Raw genomic sequence first — 25,054 nt, 5'->3', positions numbered from 1 at the left:
TCAAAGATCTTACTTGATAACAAAAAGTGAAGCAGAGGGAATATGGTGAGGAAAAAAGTGACTTCACGTGAATGGATAGTCTGGGGAAAGGTAAATTATCCAATGACGGTAAAATCCAAAATATAAATCCAAGAAAGTTAATTTTTTTTTTTTTTTTTTTTTTTTTTTTTTTTTTTTTTAGGTAGCACCCTCATTTAGACATGTTAGATTCAACATTTGTCTTGATCCTTTCAAAAGTATGAAGGGTGGAAACAATTTCGCTTTTTTTTTTTCTTTTTTTTTTAATTTGAATTTTAATGAAGAGAAAAATAAATATCAAGATCAATAGACAAAATGTCATTTTTTGTAATCATGCACGCACACAGATCTATATGAATTATGTAATTTTTTTTAAATTACAATTGAACAGAGTGCTCAATTACTAGGATAAGAGTCTAACAATTTTGAATTACAAATCTTAGAGACGCTGATAAATTGTTCTTTTGGCAAGGAAACCATTGGTATGACTTCAACACGTAAACATTTTAATATATATAATTCCAGGTTAATATTTTCCGAGGTTAAACCACCAGTGAAGTTTTAATGAGGTTCATACAAGAGTGTTCAATACCAAAGTAGGGCAAAATATAATTTTTATTTTACGTAATCATTTATATGGCACTACACATTTATGAGCATGATTCGTCATCCAGTAACTAGAGACCTATTTAGACGATATTGCTTATAGTCCATAATCTTAATAGATTACGAACCATACAGTATCGCCTGAAGGTCTCTAGTTACTTGTAACTGGCTGACCGAAACATGCTCATGAATGTGTAGTGACATAAATGCTTATGTAAAATAAAGTATGCATATATCTAAAAATACCAAATCCTTTGCTTTAACATTTTAAAGTTCCTCATGATTAGGTTTACGATAACCCTGCGAGGGCACAGAAGCGGAAACATCTGGTTTCTTCATTTTGTTTCGATCTGAAAAAGAAATAAATAAATTTATGTCTACGAAAGCTTTCAATATTCTACATATAATTGAACACAAAAACCGTACACCATTCTAGATTTTTTTTTTTTTTTTTTTTTTTCTTTTTACAAGGTGGTCACCACTTATCAAGGCCTGGAAGCCACTCCGGGATAAGGGTTATTGTAAGTACAGTACGTTAGTGTGGGTATTTAAAGTGTCTACTTAAGGGGGCGGTTCATCAGGAATTTGTTTACGTTGGACTTGAAGACATCCAAGTTGTAGTCAGGAGGGAAGCAGGCAGACGTAATAGTGTTCCACAGGGGTGCAGTTCTAAGAAAGAAGCTTTGTTCTTGGAATCTACGTTTTGATTTAGGCATAGATAAAGAGTGGGGAAAGTTTGGACAGTGGATTCAGCTAGACAGGTGATTTTGTAAAAGATTGGCGAGGGGGGCACAAGAGATTGGAGTTCAGACGAGCACCTGCCATGGAAATAACGATAAAACAAAGATAGGCTTGCAACGTCTCTTCTGTGGGAGCATTACAGAAATTGGCTTAAGCTGGTATATAGTCATCAGAAAGTGCAATATCCTGAGAATAGTGGATTTTATTTTTGAAATTGTTGTGGAGGGTATCGACAATGAAATTCACATATAGTAATGAAAAAATGCTGAATATCCTTAGTATAGCAAGTGTGTCCAAATGGAACTAGCAGGGACATCTGGCAACACCAGGTGTCCCTGCTAGTTCATAAAGACAATGTAAAAAAAATTGAAATCTAGGGTTTTTCTTTAATATTTAATTTGCATATAGTATTTTTTTTTGTTTAGCTTTGATGACTTTTTGCTATAAAATGTTTGAGCCTAGTAATACTATATTAAAAGTTTGGGGGCAGATACTTAAATTGTTTTAAGTTTATCAAAAACGACAACGGAAAACAACGACAACGGAAAACTTATAAAAAGACAACTAAACAAAACAATGAAAATAAAAATTGAAGAAATAGACACAAGTCTTACTTTCCCAATCGTCAAACGGATGGTCTTTTAAGAAATCAAAATTTTCTCTTTGTGGTTTCCAATCATTTTCTGTCATTTGATCTGACAAAATAAAAAAAAAAAAATTAAAAATTAAAATTTGAGTAAACCGTTAAAGAACTAATAAATTCTAATTTTAAAGTTGGCTTTTAAAGTTGACTTTTTGCTTATTAAAAACAGGCAAAGTGTTATAGCCCGTTGATTTATAATTTTTTTTTTTATTTTTTTTTTTTTTATTACATTTTCACCCCAAACAAGGCAAATTGCCACTTTGGTGTAGGGGGCTACTATCAGGGGCAACAACTACTGGGGTACTATGTAGGGATTTGGGCAGCAAGGTGTCGGTTCACGTTACACTTGAACTTCTGCACGTCAGTACTGTTGGGGAAGCAGGGACCTGGAATGGAATTCCAGAGTCTTGCGGTTCTGGGGAAGAAACTATTGGAGTAAAAAGATCTTTTACATCTAGGGATCTCTACAGTGTGGGGGTGGGATCTAGTAGCCTGTCGGGTTTGTCGAGGGTGCTCGCGTCGTGGGGGCACAAGTGATTGCAGTTCGTCAGAGCATTCACCACTAAAATACTTGTAGAAAAGGCAGAGGGATGCAACATTTCGTCGATAGGACAGAGGCTGAAGCTTAGATGCCAGTTCAGGGCCTATCAGGTTTGCGACTCTTTTGAACCTTGTCAAGGAGCGAGAGACTAGTAGCAGATGCACCAGCCCAAATATGACAGCAATACTCCATACATGGGCGAATGGTGGCCTTATAGAGGTACAGGATACTTTCGGGTGTTAGTAGTTTTCTAGCACGGTAGAGAGAGCCTACCTTTCTTGCAGCGGCCCTGGCAATGCCTTCAATGTAATTGTTCCAACTCATGTTTCCTGTGAACGTTAGGTCAAGGAGTTTGAAAGATGGACTCTCAGATAAAGAGTCGTTGGCCATTGCTATGGGTGGTACAGAGGGTTTCTTGTAATTATTGAATGAAACTAGTTTAGTCTTGGCAGCATTGAACGCGACCAACCACTTTTGTCCCCATTCCACTACAGATTGGAGGTCTTCCTCTAGTGTTTCTGCCATTTCTTTAGAAATGTGTTCATTCGTCTTCCTGTCGTGTCTGCCATAGAGTGTAGTGTCATCAGCATATATACCCATCTCAGAGGCAATGTTGTCGGGGAGGTCATTTATGAATATCAGGAACAATAGAGGTCCAAGGATAGAACCCTGGGGCACTCCCGCATTTATATCATATTGTTTAGATGTGCGACCGTCGAGGACTACCTGGATTTTTCTCTTATCTAAGAAGGATTTAATTATGTTAAGTATTCTACCAGTGATACCGTATGATCTGATTTTACTGAGGAGACCCTCATGCCATACCCTGTCAAAAGCCTTAGATATATCTAGAGCTACCGCTCTGCCTTCCCCCGCTTTGTCCAGTGAATGGTATATACGTTCAGAGATCACAGTGAGGATGTCTGCTGTGGAACGGGCTTGTCTAAATCCATATTGTTTGTCAGTCAGTTTAGCATCTGTAAGATGATGGACTAGAGCATGGTTAATTATGGTCTCAAATATTTTGGCAAAGAGTGGGAGGAGGCTAATGGGGCGATAATTTGATGGGTCTGTCCTTTCGCCAGAATTCTTGAATACTGGTACAACAGAAGCAGTTTTCCAACAGCCCGGAAAGCAAGCTTCATTAAGACATTTGTTGTAGAGTTTGGAGAGAACTGGAGCTACTTCGGCTGAGCACTTTTTTAATAGCACAGCTGGGATAAGATCGGGTCCACATGCTTTTGAGGTGTCAAGGTTTTTTATGATAGCATGCACCTGAGCAGGGGTGGTTTTCAGATCGTCTAGTGTGGCGTCTGTCCGCATAGGAAAGTCAGGTAGGGGGTGGTTGGAAGGGTTCAGTGTGGAGTTTGAGGCAAACCGACTGGCAAGCATGTTAGCCTTGTCGGTTGCTGAGGAGACAACCTCGTGATTGTTGGTTAGTGGGGGAATTGTTGATTGCCCATTATTTACTACACTGTTGTAGATTTTCCAGAAGTCTCGAGTTCCTAGTTTTTGTGCTTCGATGCGCTTTTTAGTGGTTTCCGTAAATTCTCTCTTAGCTGTCGCTATTTCTTTCTTAACGTTATTTCTAGCTTCTATATACTTCAGTCTGTTTGAACTGGACTTATGTCGGTTAAACCTACGGTATGCATGCTGCTTTTGAGTAATGGCAGTTGCACAAGTCGACGTAAACCATTGGGGAGAGTGGGGCTTACTATATAATTTCTGCATGGGAACATGCGCTTCGATTGCAGTTTTGAACCAGTCAGTGGTCTTGTTTGCACATTGTTCAGCAGGGAGAGAGAAAATATTTTTCCACGGAGCATCTCTAATTAGTTCCCTGATGGCTTCCCAGTCAGCCTTATTATAATATCTCGTTGTTTTGAGCACTGGCTCTTCAGTTTTGGGTCTAGAGTTTAGGGCGATTTCAACCATTATCACTGCATGATCAGCGTTCCCGAGTGGGCTGTGGGCCTTCGTTATGCAGTCATCGGGAACTGTGGTCAAAAACAGATCTAGAAGTGATGCGTGTTGTTCTTCCTGGTCAGGGAAACGGGTTGGAAACGTAACAATTTGTGATAGAGAGTGAGATATAGCGAAGCTATGGGTTGTGCTGCCCGCTGCATCTGTGTGAGTAGAGAATCCAAGCCAGTTTTTGTGGTGGACATTAAAGTCACCAAACATGTATTTTTGCGCTAGTGTCGAGGGACAGTGCCGTGTCTATGCTGTCAGATACTTTGTTTATTATGGAGCAGTCCTGAGTCGAGGGAGAGCGGTAGAGAAAATAATAGTAGCTAATACTGTGTTGCACGTTTAGTCTAAAGCACATAAAGGCTTGATCATCTGTTTCTAGGTTTGTTTCTCTAGTCAAGGGAAGGGTATTACAAATGTAAACTCCAAGTCCGTGCATATGTCTGTCAGAGTCCTTACGGCAGAGTGGGAGATATCCAGGCATGTTAAAGTGGTTAGAGGGAATGGAGGAGTGTAGGTTAGTCTCACTTAGTGCTAAGATATCCGGGGTATTTGTTAAGAGCAATGCTTCAACATCAGCTAAGTTAGTTCTAAGCCCACGGATATTTGTGAATGAGAGCCTCAAGGGAGGAGGCAAGTTGAATTTGTTTGTCCCTAATCCTGGTTTAAGCTTATTTTTAGATTGTACTGTCGTCATATTTTTTTTTAAGAGTTTCGGTAAGGGGGAGCTAAACAAGAGGTTATGCGGAGCTTCAGACATGCATCACAAGTAGACCATCAGCTGACCTTTCTCCAATTAGGATTGTGGCCTCAGGAAAGCCCACCGGGGATGAGTGCAGAGTCCCTTTCCATGCGCGTCATGGCACTGCAAACAACCCGATATTATTCAACTGTTGATGGAGCAGCCGCTCTAAGCGCTACCAAAGAGTTAGGGCTCCTGTACTACCAGTCGGGAACAGCAGCCAGGAACTGTCAATCCGGTACCCTCAACCCTTTAGAAGAAGGTCAACCCAATCTAATCGCTCAGGCATATCTTATATTCAAGCACTCCCAAATGTTCAGTTTTAGGGGTGGGGCATGCTGGGAATGGGGAAGAACGGCGTTCATTGCCCTAGCCAGGAAACAAGATCTACCGCTGGTTGTTTCTGTCGAATCACTGAGATAGTGTCTCTGCACTTGACTAATAGGCAAAGAAGGAGTATGGAAGCCGGGCGATAGACAGAGCCTATCTACTCCTTAAGCAATTTAGGTTTGCAAACCGGTGAATTTGTTTGAGTCACCAGCTCTAGGAAGGTTGTCATCCAAGACTGAAGAGGCCTCTCTCCCCTTTGGTTTAGTTTCAGAGTTTTCCTTCTCCTAGACGGATGATCTGGGAAGACCTACTGGGTCCGTCAGCCCTGAGAGGGTTTTCTCCGCGCCTAGGTTCTAATCCAGGTATTTCTGCGACCCCGCGTTGTTAGTGTTACTGGGTTAGTTTGTGGGGGATTATATCTCTACTGATTAGTTACACTCCTCAAAGTGATTTAGGGACATGCTATTTACTTGTTAATGGATAAAGGGGGTGGGTGAAGTTCATGCAGTGTAAGCGTCTATGTTTGTAAGAGGGCTTGTTAGGGAGGAGATAATGTGATTTTAGTCTTACCCTTTTTTTTTATTTTATTAATGTTAGCTTAGGTCTAGTATAGTGTTACAGTATGAGTAGGTATTAAGAATTGAGCTACGAGTTGTGCCCGAGCTATGCATTATGCCAAATTGATGGTTTAATGTGCTCGTTTTTGCATTAAATACTAATCTCAATCACTAACTGTGCTCCAAACAGATACCATAATACTTAGTTTGCTGCACTTTATAAAAGCCCACATGAAATGTAACAGTCAGATGGGACCAGTAGTTTCCGAGAAAACTTCTAGAGTAAAAATGGTATTGCAGTGACTAATCCCTATTCTTAACTGTGCCAGGGCTCTACATTATGAGTGAAACAGTCGCATTTGCGAGTGATTTTTCAAACTGGCAACAAGAAATAATGAAACCCTTATCTTTCGGCGATTGTATTTATTTCACTGACAATCTTCCAAAGCTCACAACCGAGTGAAAAATATCTTTTCAACTGTTTTTTTTTAATAAAACGAACAGTTAAATTTAAACAATAAAAGTTTAATAGAACAATATACTTTTTTTAACGAAGCAATTAAACGAAGCAATTAAACGAAGCAATTTTAATCTGAAGCAATTAGAATGTCTATACATTCAGGTATCAACATAAAATTTGTCATATATGTAGAATTACACTAAAAAAAAAAAAAAAAATTATTATGCACATAATCGTCAGAACTAAGATGTCATATTCCAAAAATCACATGGGTTTGGCTAGTAACTTTTCTATTTGACTAGTAAACGAAAATATTTAGTTGTCAAAGGTCAACTAAAGATAGATTTGTCCATAGAGCCCTGTCTGCATAGACTATACACCATATTATCTACTTAGTTGGCTGCACATTATCATAAAGATCCATACAAAATTTAAGTCAAATCGAGACAGTAGTTTCTGAGAAAAAGAGGCAATAGCGACAACTAGTTAGAGAATAGGAATAGTGAGAGCAAGAAAGAAGTTTTAAAAGATGTGGCACTTAATTCTTTTCCATGCCCCCCCCCCAAGAAACATCAGATAACCATGCTAGTTTGTAAATTAATAAAGCTTGAACAAAACATGTTACTTACAAGAAGGTTCCATATTGTTTCGGTTGACTGTTACTTCTTCAATCCAATCTGTGACCAATTGTGAAGTTATAGATTTCTCCATATAATTATACACACGTTTCTGCAATTAGAACATGTTAAAAAAAAAAAAAAGTAATTATAAAACAAGGATTTGAAGGTATTATAAAGTAAAGAACAATTTTCTATTATGTTTTGTAAGTTTTTTTTTTTTTTTTTTTTTTTTACACACAGGAGTCACCACTTATAAAGGCCCAGAGGCCACTCAAGGATAAGGGTTAATGAGTGTACATTAGTCAATGTGATTATAGCGTAGTAAACAGTGAGAATTTAGTAAATTTGATTAATTAGGGGGACGGTCCATCAAGAACTTGTTTACGTTGGACTTGAAGAGAATCAGATTGCAGTCAGCTGGAAAGCAGGCAATCAGAAGAGAGTTCCACAGGCGTTCAGTTCTAAGAAGCTTTGTTTGTGGAATCTACATTTAGGTTTAGGCACAGATAAAGAGCGTGGGAAATTATTGATAGTGGTTTTGACTAGAGTATTTTTTTGTGAAAGTTTGGCGAGGGGGGACCATAGATTGAAGCTCAGGCTCACAACGTCGCTTCTGTGGGAAAGAGGTTGCAGGAAGAGAAAAGGGCATCCCCATTAAGCTATGAAGTCTATTTTGAACTGTCAAGACAGAATAAGCTGCTTCTAGTAGCTCCAGCCAGATGTGGCAACAGTACTCCATCGTTGGCCGTACCTGGCTTTTGTAGAGGTAGAGAATTGCATCAGGAGAGATCTACTGGAACAGTAGCAGGTTCCAACCATTTTTCCAGCGACCTTGGCAATGGATTTGATATATGTATTCCATTTCAGGTCAGGTGTAAAGGTCAAGCCCAGAAACTTGTCCAAACATAAAGCCTCTAAGAGGAGAGCCATTCATTTCAACCGATGCCAGATTGGCATCAAAGCGTAGATGGTGTAGAGATAGAAGTTTGGTTTTTAAATGCATTAAATGTAAGCAGCCACTTCTTTCCCCATTGTACCACAGCAGGACTTTGAAATTCTCTTCCGGTGTCCTGCTTCCCCAACTGTACTGACATGCAAAAGTTAAAGTGTAATGTGAACAGACATCTTGCTGCTAAACTCCCTAGATAGTACCCCTGGAACTTAGTTCTCTGATAGTAGCCCCCTACATCAAAGTGGCAATATGCCTTGTTTGGGGTGAAAATGTAAAAATAAAAAAAAAATGCCTGGGACATTCGAGTTTATATAGATTGACTCCTGTGACCCCTAAGAAAGCAGGTGGTCAATACACGTGACCCTTTATGAGTTCAAATATAAAATTGTAACTTACCTCCGAAAAATACACCATTGATAAAGCTGGAAGACTTGGGACACTGAAGTAGGTTTCTATCAGTTGGACTCCAAAATCTGTATAGGCAGTCCTGGAAATGAAATGGAAAACATAGAAAAATGAGGAAACAGTCTTTGATTATTTTGAAGATTAAAGAATTAAATTTCACAGCTTCTCATTTCACCCTGCGATCAAAGATATGCAAAGAATAAGGACTTGCTGGCATCAAGTTAGATTGCCACATGTTTAACTACCATAACATGTATAAGCAATATTTGTATCATCCGTTGCACTTATTTAATTTTATGTCTATTTTACATGCTAGCATCAGTGACAGTTTTTAGAAATTTGCTATCAAAATAGCCTATCTCTGACCAGGATTCTATTCATCCCTCTTTCTTTAAAGTTCATATTTATCACTTGTATCCAGGTTTCCCTTGGCCAACCACTGCTACCTCAACTCACGTACCTTCCTATCCTGTCCAGATCTCAACTTTCCGAGATCATCAGATCGAAGCCCATTTTTAAGACATTACATATTTGTATCATTCTCATATCATTTCTTTCCATGCAACTCCTTTCCGCAACACTTATTGTCCAGCTTTCCATATGTCATCACAGTCTAGACATGATAAAAATCAGTCAACATCCGTAAGAATTATAGACAAACATAAATATACTAAATAGCTATATAGCCCAGAACTTAATGAGCACCCTTGTATAGGGTCACTCGAAAACCATATTTCTAGTCTTGTTTTTTATCAGGAAAACAAAACAAAAACTTAGACATGTCGATGCAAGGTGTAGTTGGAAATATTAAGAATGAATGCTTTTTATTAAAGAAAAAAGAGTGATCGGTTGAAATATTATGGAAGATCATTGAAGCGCTAAAAAAGAAAAAAAAAAAAAAAAAAAAAAAAGCTGCACAACATTACACTTACAGATTAAGCCATGTGAAGATGACATCATTAAAAGCGCCCAATTCGACCACAGCCTTAATTTCAAGATATGAAGGATCTTGATCCTTCCAGAAAAGGATCAACAGTGGGCGCCTCGTTTTGTAAATGATAGGAAGCAGTACAGGATCAAGTTCGGGCTAGAAGAAAAAACAGAAAAGAGTTTCAGCATTTAATTTCATGGAAATCAGACTTTCGAATTTTACTATTCAACTTTTGTTTTACATCCGTTTTTACATGTTCGAAACGACAATTTATTATTTTTACATCATTTGGACTATTTTCCATATCTTCGATACTAACCTCACAGCATTTAGGTTGATTGTTTTCAGAAAGAAAAGGAAAAACATTGTTTAAACAGAATTGAATCTGTTGACTTACAAACATTGGCAATTTTGAATCTTCAGAAAATTCCAGAATGTTTTCCTTGCTGAAGGGACCACGAAATAAAGTTATAGGAACAACAGGATCATTCCATCTAAGAGCCAATACACATGGCATGGGCATTTCCTGTGTTTGGGTACTGGAATAAAAAAATAAAAATTTAAAAAAAAATGAAATAAAATAAAGTATTTCATTATGGAACATTAAATAAAGATATTTGGTATAGAAGTGTACATACCTTATAAAGAAAATGTTAAAAATAATTAAAATTTTGAAACCGTTTAGTTTGTATTTGTTATTTAAGAATTTAGGATTAAAATCTCAATTGTTACGGATGTAAAGGTGATAACTAAATAAAGCCAATCATCTATGATTTCTTCACACACATCGATTCCATCTTTAGTGTGACAAGCTATATACTTGTTTAACTTCCTTAATATATGAACCACAACCATGAATGGTAAAATTCTTTTGACCTTCCTGACCACGATATCAATATTTGTTTGTCAATCCACCTCTCAACTTCCTTCTCAAACTGTGACTATCTCCTTTTAGTGTACTTTTGCAGCAACTAATCCGATTTGTCAAAACAGGTGATCCACTGCCATTCATTTATCACCATCAAAGAAGGCCCAAAAGTCCTCATGCTCAATGTTTTGACAGTTGGAAGGTATTGCTCCTGGTTGCACTTCGTCATTCTTGGTGCACTGATTGTCAAATTTTACCTGGCTTTTAGCAATAGTAGCTCCTCTCAATTAGTCCCTCACATCCAGGCTCAGTACCACGTCAATTTCTGCAATAAGCCTATTCAGTACAATCACTTTTAGTCACAGTGGCATATTCCTCAACATTTCACTTCTCTGCCATGTATGGTTCTAATGTTACTAGTTCCATTCCAAGTGCTGGCGACATTTGTAGTAACAAGCGTTGTTGTACATTTGATATCGATAAGGACTAGCCTTCTTCCTGTCTATTGTGACCACTATCTGTGGCAACAAACTCCCACCTCTCCAGTAAAAAAAAAAAAAAAAAAAAAAGGGGGAGGATTACTACTGACGCAATAGCACCCCTTTACCGGAAGCGAAGAGCAATTCCTGCTAATGTGCCCCACCAAAAACAGACAACGTCTGGTCATGACTCCTTACAGTCTCATCAGGTGGGGTCCCTGACATCCGAAACATTTAAATGTATAACTTTTTTTTTTTTTTTTTTTTTTTTTTTTACACGGTCACCACTTATCAAGGCCCGGAAGCTACTCAGGGATTTTGTGCAGGTTTGCTCCTTTGTTTTGATTGTTTGCCGCAGAGGCAACTGCGGCTAGTTCACTGATGTGTTTTGTCAGCACTCTAGCATGCCTCAAAATCTTCACCTCCATCGTTTCAATTTCAGTAAGTTGTTGCAGTTCCATCGAGACATGATCAGAGAAACCACTTACGAAACCCAGTTTAACAGTCTTCTCAAGGCTGCATCTCAAATATCCAGCCAATCTCACTAGGCACCTTATCTCTGCCACATATACATCCACCGACTCCAGTCCAGGTAACTCTTCTGAGCTGATAAGCCTCAAATGTGCTCTCTGAAAATTTGGTCTTTAATCAGTTTTCAATACTCTTCACAATGATCCAATCTGGCTCCCATTTCTAGATATACCGCTAAAGCATTCCCTTCCAATCAATGTGGCTAGGTATGCAATCTTCTGCAGCTTTGCCACCAACTTCAGCGCTTGTTAAGCCCCGTAATCACATCACCTTTTCCAGTAAATGGTCTAAGGATGTCGCTGCTTAACCATAGCCATTCGCCCATTGCCATTGCGCCGAAATAGTTTGCAGTTAAATACGTAGTAATATTAGAAAATAAAGTCCAAAAAAGAATTTCCAACCGTTATGTTCTCCTTCTCGCAATTCTGTATCAAACCCTAGCATACATCTGTCAGAAACTTCTAAACCTAAACAGATTCCATAAACAAAGCTGCTTTTTTTTTTTTTACATAGGCGTCACCACTTATCAAGGCCGATTGGCCACTCAAGGATAAGGGTTAAAGAATGTAGAGTAGTCAAAAGGACAATATAGTAATCAATAGTAATGGAAGTTCGCTAAATTTGTTAACTTAAGTGGAACGGCTCACCAAAAACTTGTTCACGTTGGACTTGAAGACAACCATATTATAGACAGCTGGAAAGCAGGAAAACGGAAGACAATTCCACAGGCGTGCAGTTCTAAGAAAGAAGCTTTGATCATGGAATCTATGTTTAGGTTTAGGCACAGATAAAGAGTGGGGAAAATTATTGATAATGTTTTCAGCTAGTCTAGTGTTTCTTGTGAAAGTTTGGCGAGGGGGGGGACCATAGATTGAAGCTCAGTCGAACACTTTCCATGAAAATAACGGTAAAGCAGAGACAAACTCGCAACATCTCTTCTGTGAGATAGAGGTTGCAGCGAAGAGAAAAGGACATCTCCCACCAGGCCATGAAGTCTATTTTGAACCCTATCAAGGCAGGACAAGTCTTTTTTAGCAGCTCCTACCCATATGTGGCAACAGTATTCCATCCTTGGACGTATCTGGCTCTTATATAGATAGAGAATTGCATCAGCAGTGAGATATCTACTGGATCGATAGAAGATCTGACCATTTTTCCAGCGGCCTTGGCAACAGATTTGATGTACGTATTCCATTTAAGATCAAGAGTAAAGGTCAAGCCCAGAAGCCTGTCAAAACTTGAGGCCTCCCCAAGATGAGAGCCATTCCTTTTAATTGATGCCAGATGGGGATCAGAACTTTGATGTAAAGATAGAAGCTTGGTTTTAGATGCATTAAAAGTAACCAGCCACTCCTTTCCCCATTGTACAACGTGATCAAGATCAGACGAGAGAGAATCGGAGAGAACTTGGTCTTAGAACTGCACACCTGTGGAACTGTCTTCCGATTGCCTGCTTTCTAGTTGACTACAATCCGATTGTCTTCAAGTCCAATGTAAACAAGTTCTTGATGAGCCGTTCCACTTAAGTTAAAAAATTTACCAAATTTCCATTACTAACAATTACTATATTGTCCAATTGACTACTGTGCACTCTTAGCCCTTATCCTCGAGTGGTCTCTGGGTCTTGATAAGTGATGATGCCTATGTAAAAAAAAAAAAAAAAAAAAAAAAATACTGACACTGGCTTTTTATTTGAAAAACCGACTGCATCTCATTTGCATATTTCCTCCAGCTCTCGTTAACTTAGGTGACCACACGTCCATAAATAGCAAGAGCAGCCATTTTTTTTGTCTTTATCCCTTTCCTGAAACGGACGACACATTGTACGAGGTCAGGTTGATTGATAGATTGATTGATTGGTTTTACGGCATATCAACCTATGTGGTCATTTAATGCCGGAGTCCTTTTTTTTTTTATTTTAACTTTTTTTATTGGGAGGGGGGGGAATGACTTTTTCAGCCTTTCCTCCCTTTTTTTATAAAATTGAACTAAGAAATTAAATGTTGTATTTATACATGGATGTGTATATTTGGATGACTTTAAATTTCCTTAAATTTTCTTATATAAATTTACTTTCCTTAGGTATGCTAGAATATTTGCTGAGTTGACCTTTTCAAAAAGGTCTTCCATATTGCTTTCTGTATAATATAATTTTCTAGTTGGGGCAAGGTCATCACACCCAACTAGGATATGTTTTACTGTGAGTGTCTCCTGGCATGGGATGCACTCTGGCGCCGATTCTCCATTTAGTATATAAGAATGAGTAAAGTTGGTGTGCCCTATGCGCAGTCGAGTCAGTATCACATCTTCTCGGCGTGATCTCTTGACGTCCGGACATCGTTCCTTAAGTTCAGGTTTGATCGAGTATAATTTGTTGCCCTCTTGCTGACTCCACCGCAGTTGCCATTTTTCCTGTATGTATGCTTTTATCTGGGGTCTAAGATCAGTATGTGGAATCTTAAAATTGTCAGTTGGAAGGTGAGAAGATCTTTTTGCAGCTATATCTGCCCTGTCATTGCCTTTGATCCCCACATGGCTGGGGATCCAGACAAGAATAATGTTTTTAGTAGTTGAAAGGATATTGATTTTTTCTATTAATTTTGTTGTTAGTGGATTTTCTTGTTTTTGATTTTGTATAGATAATAGGACTGATAGAGAATCAGTGAGAATGATGAAGTTTTTGGTGGTTTCCTCTGAAATTATGTTGAGTGCTAGATCGATAGCTATAGTCTCTGCAGTGAATATAGATGCTTCATTTTGAAGATTTCTCTTCATTGTGGTTTTATGGTACGTTGCTGCACATCCAGTGTGATTGTTGCTTTTAGACCCGTCTGTGTAGATAAAGGTGTAGTCTGAATATTGTAATTTTAAATGTTGAAGTTCGTCGTGGTATTCAATAGGGTTTGTGGTAGATTTGGACTTTTTGTTTAGGTTGAGTTTTATTTCAACTTGTTTCATGGTCCATGGGGGTGTTTTAGGCAGTATGAAGTTGTGAATGCTGGAGATTGGAATTTTCGATTCTTCAATGCTTTCCTTCATTTGGAGCCCGAACGTTTTGATAGTTTTTCTTCTCATGTTAAAGAGTTCTTCATATTTAGGATAGAAGGTACATTGGTATGCAGGGTTGTTTGGGCAAGACTTCAGTTTCAGTAAATATTGAAGGGCTAACTTTTCTCGCCTTAGATCTAGTGGGGGTTCGTGTGCTTCCGTGTATAGACTGTTCACGGGGGAAGTTCTGTATGCTCCTAGGGCCAATCTTAGGCCAGTATGGTGAATAGGGTCTAGGCTTTTTATATATGATGTTCGGGTTGATCCATATATGAAACAACCGTAGTCTAGCTTTGAGCGGACTAGTGCTCTGTAAAGTTTAAGGAGTGTTTCCCTGTCTGCACCCCAATCGGTATGTGCTACCACTCTCAAAAGATTTACAGCTTTGTTACATTTTTTTTTCAGATAGTTTATGTGTGGGATGAATGTTAACTTTTTGTCAAATAAAATCCCTAAGAATTTGTACTGGTCAGTAACGGGTATGGGCATTCCTTCCATGGTTAGGACAGGATCATTATGCATGTTCTTTAGTTTGCAGAAATGCATGCATTTCGTTTTTCTTTTGGAGAATCTAAATCCATTCTCTTCCGTCCATCTCATTACTTTGTTTAAGCACAATTGAAGCTTCCTTTCTATTATAGATATATATCTAGATCTACAGCATATTAGGAAGTCATCCACATATAGGGAGCAATCTACCCCAGGGTTAAGGTTTTTTACAATGTTGTTAATTCAGATACTGAACAGGGTCACTGACAGTATACTCCCTTGAGGTACTCCATTCTCTTGTTCTTTCAAGTCCGAGAGAGCTGTGCCAACCTTTATTCTGAACCATCTATTTTTTAAAAAATTTTCAATAAAAATTGGCATTCTGCCTTTTAGTCCAAGCGCCTTCAGATCCCTTGTAACACCGTACTTCCACACAGTATCGTAGGCTTTTTCCATGTCAAAAAACACTGCTGTTAAATGTTCCTTCCTTACAAAGGCTTCTCTGATGAAGGTTTCAAGTCTGACTATGTGGTCTATTGAACTTCGGTTTTTCCTGAATCCTGTTTGAAATTCTGTAATAAGATTCTCTGTTTCCAGGAACCAGATTAGTCTTTTGTTTATAATCCTTTCCATGGTCTTACAAATGCAGCTTGTTAGAGCTATTGGCCTGAAATTCAATGGATCTGAGACATTACTTGATTGGGATTGGATGTTTGAGTTTTCAGATTTGGGGATTGGTATTATTGTGGCCTCTTTCCAGGTCTCGGGTACGTTTCCACTGGACCATATAATATTGAAAATTTCAAGTAGGTATTTCATTGAGGCTTCTGGAAGTTTTTTGAGGATTTCATATGGAATTTCATCGGACCCTGTAGCTGTGTCATGGGATTTGGTTAGCGATTCTTTTAATTCAGGCAAGGTAAGAGGTTGGTTGTATTTTTCAGTATTTTGTGATTTAAATAGAATTTTCTTTTTCTCTTCCTTTAATCTTTTTGAATTTCTCTGTCATGAAATTTTTGATAAATTATCTGCCAGGTTATTGGAAATGTCTTTTTGATCGGTGTATATTTTGTTGCCTTTAGAGATGTGGGATATTGGTGTACTACTACACTTTCCTTCTATTTTCCTCATCATGTTCCAAACTGTTTTCGCCTTGGTATTCACATTAATTTTGGATATATAATTTCTCCAGGTTGTTCTTTTGGATTCCTTTATGATTCGTCTGGCTTTTGCTCTGTTGTTTTTGAAGAAATCCAGATTTTCGCTTGTTGGATACTTTTCGAATTTTCTCAAGGCAGCTCGTCGAGCTCTGATGGCTTTTCTGCATTCTTTTGTGAACCAAGGTTTGTTGTGATTGTTGGTTTTGGTTGTTTTCGGTATGGTATTATTTGCTATGTTTGTGAGTGTTTTAATGAAGTAGTTCAAATGGTCATCTTCATCATTCTTTTCGATAATTAATTGGTTTTTGCACTGTTCCTGGAAGTCTTCCCAATCTGCTTTATGTAGGTTCCATTTGGGTGTTTTTTGTTCAGTGCTAGTACTTAGACTTTCCAGGATGATTGGGAAATGATCACTCCCACAGGTGTCATTGTGTACTTTCCAGTCATAGTCCATATATATGGAAGGATCACATAAGGTAAGGTCAATGGCGGTGAAAGTACCTGTTGCTGGGTACATATAGGTGTAGTTTTGATTATTAAGGAGGCATAGATTATTTTTATTTATTATGTTTTCTATTTCTTTTCCTTTTTTATTTGTTTCTTTACTTCCCCATATTACATTGTGACTGTTGAGATCTCCTAGTAGAAAAAAGGGTTTAGGGAGTTGTTTTATTAATTGAGTTATCTCAGTTTCGTTGATTGTATCTTTTGGAGGGATGTATATTGAGCAAAGTGTTATAGTTCTATGTAGAGTCACTGAAACTGCAATTGCTTGCAAGTTTGTGTTTATATTTATTTGTCTTTGAGGGACTTCATTCTTCACAAGTATTGATGTGCCTCCAGAAGCTCTGTCCGTATCTTTATTTATGTAGTTGTAAGATGTGTAGTGTTTTATGTTGATGGTATTATTTTCTTTCAGAAAGGTCTCCTGTAGACAGACAAGTGCTGGGCTCATATTTGTTATTAATAATGTGAGTTCATTTTGGTTTGCTTTTATCCCTCTGATATTCCATTGTAATATTTTGTTCATCATTTGGAATTGTGTTCAACTTCCATCGTCTCCAATCCCTCAAATCTATTTTCTGTCAGAGTCCCTGTTCGAGATATAGATCGGGATCTTTCTTTTCCTGTTTTTGTTTGTTTTGTTTTTTTTTGTCTGGGGGGATTTTTGATTCTTTTCTGGCTTGTGATGTGTTTGATGGTTGTTCGGTTGTTTTTGTAGAAATGGTTTGTGGTTTTGTTTCTTTTTGTGGTTCAGTAGTGTCTTTACTTAATATTATCCTTGGATTGGTTGCAGACATTGCACTATTCATTTTCCTCATTTCTTCTAATAGTTCTTTCATTTCCTTTATTAGTTTGCTTAGGACATCAATTTTCTTGTCAGTTGTATCCGTTACATGTATATGACCATTTTGATTGTTGATTGGATTAGTTTTTTTTGTTGCATCTGCATATGTTTTAGTTTCGATGATTTTCCTGGCCTCTGGGTAGGATATATTCTTTATATGTTTTAGTTTGGTCACTTCTTTTTCTCTTTTCCATATTTCGCAATATCTAGAGCCAGCGCCATGGTTTCCCAGGCAGTTGGCACACTTGAAATCTTTTCTGCAGTCAATGTGTGGGCCACTTTCTCCACATCTTCCACACACTGGTAATCGTGTGCACCGATCTTGGTGGTGTCCAAACTTCTGGCACTTGAAGCATTGGAGGGGGTTTGGAATATAAATTTCTACATTTATTTTCATATATCCGACTTTCACTTCTTTGGGTATGGTGAGGGAATCGAAAGTTAGTATATATGTATTGGTATCGATTTTCTCACCGTTTTTTTTAATTTGAACTCTGCGAACATCTAACACATTCTGTTTCTGTAAGAATGTCCGGATTTCCTCCAAGGGACAAAGTGCAAGTTCGTGGCTTTTCACTACTCCTTTGCAGGTATTTAGGGTTGGATGTCTGTAGCATTTGACTTTGATGTTTTCAAATAATTTTAGTTTCAATATTTCTTTAGTTTGTTCTTCGTTATGGGTTTCTATTAGTAGGCTGCCGTTAAATTGTTTTTTAATAGACTTTGGTTTTAGAGTTTTAAGATTTTTTTCAATTTTAAAAGGTGATAGTTTGCTCAAAGGAGTTTCCTCCATTGATTCTATTACTACGAATGTTGAGTTCCTTGGTTTTATCGTCTCTTCGTCAGAGCTACTGATGTCAGAGACATCAGAGTGGGTTCTCTTTGGGTGGTTGGGTGGTTTTTGGGAGGAATAAGCCATATATTTTGTTTTCTTTTTTCGTCATCTTTGTTCCCCACCCACCTTGGAGTCCTATTTGGGAAGAGCCTGGGGGGAAACCCATTCGCCCAGCCTCTACAGGGATACAATGATGATATAACCGACTTTGGTGGTATCATAATGATTATCTGTTCTCTCTTGATATTGCTATGGGATCTGTAGCAATCCTGAGGGGTTTACAGCCTCGTCATCGATATTCACACCTAATCGATTGACCCTCAGCCACCGCTTTCCATCATATATTAGGGAGTAGGGTTATTTGTGGGAGAGGGGGGATGTGTTGTATTAGTAGTGAGTTTTTGGAATGGGCAATATATGGTGGGGCTTGGCGTGACTGGCCGATTGGTCGGATCGGGCCTCTCCGACCGCCCGTCTAATCGAAGTAAGGGCCAAAGTAATGTGTTGCGGTGCCTAAACTTCTATGTATTCTGGTTTAGGTTCGCTCAATCACCAGGATCACGTCCTAAGACTTTACGGGTAGCAACCCACGGCTAACTGGTTGCCCCATTGAGGGATTTTTACCCTCTGCAGGGGGACAGTCGGTTTGTTCTCATGCCCTACCGACAGGGCAAAAAAATAAATAAATAAATAGATAATTTAATAGAATATATTTGTTTTCTTTTTCTTTCTTTTTTTTGTTGTTTCTTTTCCTTTTTAAAATCTGTTTCTATTTAACCCATAGTTGGGACCCTAACAGGTACTACCACTCCGGGTCAGGGTGGACCTGGGAGCAATGGCAATTAAGAGGTGGCTCCACACTCCCCAAGCCCGTAAGCCGGACCTCACCATCGGATGTAGTTTAAGGTCATATCCAGGACCGGGAGTAAGGTAGGAAAAAATAAAATAAAAAAGGGGGGGGGGGAATAGGCTGTTGTTTTTGTTTTTGGTTTTGCAGAACATAAGTTTTACAAAAAAGATCAGAAAACAAAAAAAACGTCAATGTAGGTGCATTTCGTCTCAGGAAGCCACAGGGCAGCCTGATCTGGTAGCACCAGACGAGGTCAGGTTTGTACTACTTTTTAATCCCAATTGCAACCTACTACAGGTACTATACTGGAAGGAACATTATAATGAAATGGTCCGACTACAAAGGGGGACTGATGAATCAATTTTTTTGTAATTTTTAACAACAATTAAGATCTAGAACTATAAAAAACATTAACTATCCATTTTCTATTTTGAAATATCAGATTAAAAGTATTTAATCGAAATATTAGGTTGCAATTACCTCCCCTGGATTTAAAAAAAATCTTTAAACTTACAATAAAGTTCTTTAATTCCATGAATTTTTTTTATTTTCACTTGTAATTATTTTTCTACTGATCAGTTTCCATAATTTTGAATTTTTACTAAAATTCAACATGACCTCGAGTACAGTAGTTTTTGTTTTTACCTGAAACACATTTGAAATCTACCTTGGCTAAAACTGCAGACTGTTTTTGAAATTAATATTCCCTAAAAACTTCCCCTTGAAAGGAAATACCTTTAAATATGAAAAACCTAACACACACACATATATATATATATATATATATATATATATATATATATATATATGAACAATAGGATTTTCAGCAAGACAAAAAATACTCACAAGGTTTCAGCCTCCACACCCTTCATCAGGGCAAAAAATGTTTTACCCTTTTCTTGTTTTGCAGCTAATTCAAATTCTTTTATTTCTGAAAAGTGACAAAAAAGTTATTTTACCAAACATTTGTTTGAAATATCGATAACTAGCAGGCTGCATGACATTGCCTGGTCGTAAAATACACTTAAATATGATACTTTAATTCATGCAGATTTCGTATTTATTATAGAATCAATACACTATAGATTATATTGCAACCAATATATATATAGTAGCGATTTCAAAAGTAAAACAAAATGATTTGAGTTTCATCAGCTAAACATAAAACCAAAACATTAGCACTCCAACATTATTTGATACCATCTGAGCCACCATGGATATCAAAATGCTAAAAGTCAACTTTTAATAGCTGTACCCGTCCTGCCATGCGTTGCCGAGGCTGGTTGGTGCAAATATTAGATTGAGTTGTATTGCACAGACACCTGCAAACTCACATGAACATAAACAGGGCCGCTGCGAAGAAGGTAGGCTCTCTCTACTGTGCTAGAAAACTACTGACACCCAAAAGTATCCTGTACCTCTATAAGGCCACCATTCGCCCATGTATGGAGTATTGCAGTCACATTTGGGCTGGTGCATCTGCTGCAAGTCTCTCGCTCCTAGACAAGATTCAAAAGAGTCACCAATCTGATAGGCCCTGAACTGGCATCTAAGCTTCAGCCTCTGTCCCATCGACGAAATGTTGCATCCCTCTGCCTGTTCTACAAGTATTTTAATGGTGAATGCTCTGACGAACTGCAGACACCTGTGCCCCCACGACGCAGACACCCTCAACAGGCAGCTAAATCCCACCCCCACACAGTAAAGGTCCCTAGATGCAAGAGATCTTTCTACTCCAATAGTTTCTTCCCCAGAATCACTAGACTCTGGAATTCCATTCCAGGTCCCTGCTTCCCCAACTATACTGACATGCAGAAGTTCAAGTGTAACATGAACCGACATCTTGCTGCCCAAATCCCAACATAGTGCCCCAGTAGTTGCTGCCCCTGATAGTAGCCCCCTACACCAAAGTGGTAATGTGTCTTGTTTGGGGTGAAAATGTAATAAAAATAAAAAAAATGCACACTGACAGACATTGCAAATAAATCACAAGATTTTGATGTCAAATGTCAAGTTCTGATTATGATTAAATGTTAGTCAAGCGATATAGTTCACCGTGTAAGGTTTTGGCAAAATTTTGTGTCTTGGCTATATTATTCACTTAATCTGTTTTTATTTTATTTAGCGTATAAGTCAATCATACTAAAAAAAAAAAATAAAAAATAAAAAAATTATCCAGCTTAAAGAAAAAAATGGCTTATAAGCATGTGCCGATGTATTGAAAAAGTATTAACATGTACAATTAATGTAAACAGAAAAGATTTAGCATGGTAGCATAACTGTATAAGAACAATTAACAGCTACTGTATATTTAATGTCAAAAGAATTCCTGACTCATAAACATGTGTTGATGTGTCAATGTTCATTAATATGTTTGTATTTGGTTTATTTTATTTAAAACGACTGCCTCTTGTAGAGAGGGACGCCATATTTGTAAAGTTGTGGAGCGTTCATTTTTGTAATAAGATGTAGATTCTGGAATTACGAATTGTCAGCTCTCAGCCAATGAGATTTGGCGGAATGTGAGAATTCATTATTTTTGAATTGGAAACTGGAAAGATCATGTTATGTCTATGAGTATATGATTCAGTTAATAAGGGTGAAATTCCATATCTGTCAAAAGTGCAGAAATCCTCCCAGTGATGACTAGGCATGGTAGGAGGACTTGTTATTTAGAGGAAAAAATAGGAACTACTTCATCTAAAGATGGTTGCGATTGTGATGTTGCTCCTCAGATAAAATGTAGGATTTTATTACAAAGACTAAATGTGTCTAAAATGGCATTCTAAAGTTACGTGAGATAGTGGCTAATAGTCTAGACGTGAATTTATGTGGCATCTGTTAGAGCAAACTTACAGTACTTTGGTCCAGAGGGGAATTTCTGCAATCGAAATATGATATAGGAGATAAATGTATATTTGAGCATGCACAGAGAAACATTTTAAGTCGACTTATGCCTGCCAAGTTCCAATATAATCTATTTAAACTCCTTAGCAGCTAAAATCCAAATCAAATTCATTCCACAAATCAGAATTACCTATATATCAAGTCTGTAGATCAAAAACTGACAGTAGTTTGGTAGACACCATTCCTCAAGCAGACAAGACATTAGATGAATTGACATTAGTAAAAGAAAAAAAAAAAAAAAAAAAATTAAATCTCTTTGAGTTAAGGCTGACATTTGGCAGCCTCGGCGCGACACATTGGCAATGCTACTCCTGTATATCTAGTGAGTGGGTTCCGTTTGATTTTATTGTTTTATGGCATATCAATACTTGTTATATTTAATGCCGAATCTGGTTATTTTGGTAAAAACTTACATTTCAAGTTGTTTTATCTTCAAATATTTATTCAAGGTATTTGCTTTTGTCGTTTTTCAGAGGAAAATTGTTGGTCCAGACAAAATTCACCCTTTTCTATGTAATTTTGTTTATCTATACTTCACAATAACTCTTTGGTGTGCACCAGGAGTTCTTTTAGGGCTAATAAAAAAACAATCCATTTTTGGAACTATTTTACCATATTTGTCCAAAATTTTCTGTGTATGTCTATTTAGCAGTTTTGCATGGTGCTGAACTCAAATTTAAATATGTTAAGGCTTTGGGGCGTTTGAGGCTAAATAGGGAGAGGGGGCAAATGGAGTTAGTCTTTTTTTTTGCATGGTGCAGAAGTCAAATTTACATATGTTAAGGCCTGCAACATTTGTTCATTTTCACCAGGATTTGACGTCTCTTGGGGCTTTTGGGGCTAACTCGGGGAGTGTGTGTGTGTGTGTGGGGGGGGGGCAATGCTGAACTTATTTTTTATGCCTTGTTCACTGCACTCAGGGGGAGGGGGACCATGCATTCTTTACATTTTTTTTTTTGGCTTAGAACAAGATGGAGTTTTGTAAAAGAAAAGTTTGTCGCAGGGAGAAACAGATGTTTCCAGTGATCCTGTCCATAGTGAGAATGGTGGTGTACACCTATTCCCTACTTGAGCATGGTGCATGGGAAAACCAAAACGCTCAATTTTTTTTCTTTTTGTCCCTGGCCCTTGCCAAATTGCATTCATCTTGGAAAGATGCACCGAACTCTACCACCCTATTTTTTTTTTCTTTTCCCTTCTAGATTTCAGCCCCACTTAAAGACTGACCTGCTTGTTTTAAGTTCCCAATAAGTCAAAAAACAGTGGGTGGCCTACCATTTAGAAAGTGTTGGAATAGTCTTGTTTTCATTTCCCCCCACCCCAACACACAATGCCAATTAAACCATTTTTTTAATAAAAATGATTTATGTACATTCTTCTTTTGAAAAAAAAAAAAAAAAAAAATCTATTTGGGAATCATAATTATGATGACCCCTGGGGTGAATGTGAAATTATGGTGATTAAACTCTAGCTAGGAATAGCTTAGACAGTCAAAGTAATGATGACCATAACTCCCTACCCGCACCTCTCCACTTTTGAATGGCCCTGTGCTTAATTTATGATTTTTGTATAATTTTCATAAATAAATTTTTCAATGTTTACTGCATTTTAGATCAATAAGCCAATAACTTCAGACAGCCTGATCTGGTAGCACCAGTCCATGGGTGAGTATTTCCGCCAGTATAAATAAAACTTAATACTTACCCTGACTTTGTTCATGGAAAAGTCCAAACAGACAAAAAGATGTCAGGTTATTTAGACTTCTAAGATTGCCTTTGATAAGGGCATCCACCTCATCTGCATTGATCTCCAGCGTTCCATCCAAGCGATATCTGTCGTCATAGAAAATAAAATTATCAATAAACTAGGTTTATTCATTGTCAAATACGGATAAAGTTTTGGAATTTTGATGGGAATATATCATTACATATCAGGGACCCTATCTCAGCGAAAACTAATCAATACCGTTGTAGACTGAACAAAAGTAGCTCTGCCCTAACAAGAACAGTGCCTGACCACAAAGCAAGAAACTAAAAACAGGGAGGGTAGTTCGTTTTTTCAACTTTTTTGAAAAGAGAAAAAAAAAAAAAAAAAAAAAAAATGTTCTTACGTATAAAGAAACGAAACCATGTTCTTAGGATTAAGGGCTCCTGTGTATGTCCTTTGAGGGAGAGCTTTGATGTCTTTCCCGTGTTGCTGACCAATCAGACGTACCGTGGGGCTGTGAAGGATCATCTGTTTACTGCACACATCTGTCCAGTCAAAGCAATTCACATAGGCCAAGGATAATTCCGGAAATTGACCAGCAGTTTTGTTTGCCCATTCATTCAGGTGCTGCAGAATAGTCACACCAGCAGGGTCACCTGGAACAAAGTAAGAGTTATTGATTTTAGAAAATTGTCACATAATATCGGCTGTCTGGTAATTTATGTTGAAGAGTAACTTTAAATAAATGCTTTTTTCACTCGGAGGAAAGAGGGTAACCACTTATCAAGGCCTAAAGGCTACTAGAAAATAAGGGTTATGAATGTTAGCTGGTTGGCAAAATCCATGATCATTGGTAATGGTGAAACTTGAGTAGGGTTTGATTATGAGGATGGTTGAACAAGAACTTATTTACATTAGACTTGAAAACGACCATGTTATAGTATTGTACTCCAGACAGTTCTAGGAAAGAAACTTTGTTCATGGAAGTTAGACAAGAGTCTGGTGTGAGTGTTCTATGGGAGGTGGGATCATAGATAAAAATTCAGTCAAACACCTGCAGTGAAAATAATGACAGTGCAGAAAGACTTGCAATATTTGGTCTAAGAAGTTAAACAATTCAAATAAAAAATACAATGGATAATTCAATTTAATTCTACAAAAATCTATTAAAATTTAAAAAGTTATGCAATGCAACAGCTGTTTATAAAACCACCAAGATCCAATTCTTCTCCAACCACGAGGATTTGCTACAACGGAGAAAAAGAAAGATGGCTGGATACTTTTAATGCATCCCAAACCAAGCTTCTCCCTTTTC

At 37.7% G+C, this 25,054-nt stretch overlaps 1 protein-coding gene across 1 annotated transcript in view; it reads right to left on the bottom strand.

Moving 5' to 3' along the window:
* Positions 1 to 207: 207 nt before the first annotated feature.
* The window catches only part of LOC145254808 (thioredoxin domain-containing protein 16-like), a 59,690-nt gene continuing 34,843 nt past the window's right edge, over positions 208 to 25,054 (bottom strand). The window contains exons 13-21 of the mRNA XM_080113618.1: positions 24,143 to 24,395; positions 23,737 to 23,864; positions 19,972 to 20,056; positions 9,915 to 10,056; positions 9,519 to 9,673; positions 8,578 to 8,668; positions 7,239 to 7,338; positions 1,980 to 2,060; positions 208 to 974 (exon numbers count right to left, since the gene is read on the bottom strand). Coding sequence (XP_079969744.1) covers positions 892 to 974; positions 1,980 to 2,060; positions 7,239 to 7,338; positions 8,578 to 8,668; positions 9,519 to 9,673; positions 9,915 to 10,056; positions 19,972 to 20,056; positions 23,737 to 23,864; positions 24,143 to 24,395 — 1,118 coding nt within the window. The 3' untranslated portion in view covers positions 208 to 891. The remainder of the gene's footprint in view (positions 975 to 1,979; positions 2,061 to 7,238; positions 7,339 to 8,577; positions 8,669 to 9,518; positions 9,674 to 9,914; positions 10,057 to 19,971; positions 20,057 to 23,736; positions 23,865 to 24,142; positions 24,396 to 25,054) is intronic.

Source organism: Euprymna scolopes, chromosome 30 (assembly GCF_053919585.1).
Source record: "Euprymna scolopes isolate OS-2025 chromosome 30, ASM5391958v1, whole genome shotgun sequence".
NCBI classification, from domain to species: domain Eukaryota; kingdom Metazoa; phylum Mollusca; class Cephalopoda; order Sepiida; family Sepiolidae; genus Euprymna; species Euprymna scolopes.
The sequence above is the reverse complement of the archived record's forward strand: the minus strand, read 5'-3'. Positions and strand labels throughout refer to the sequence as shown.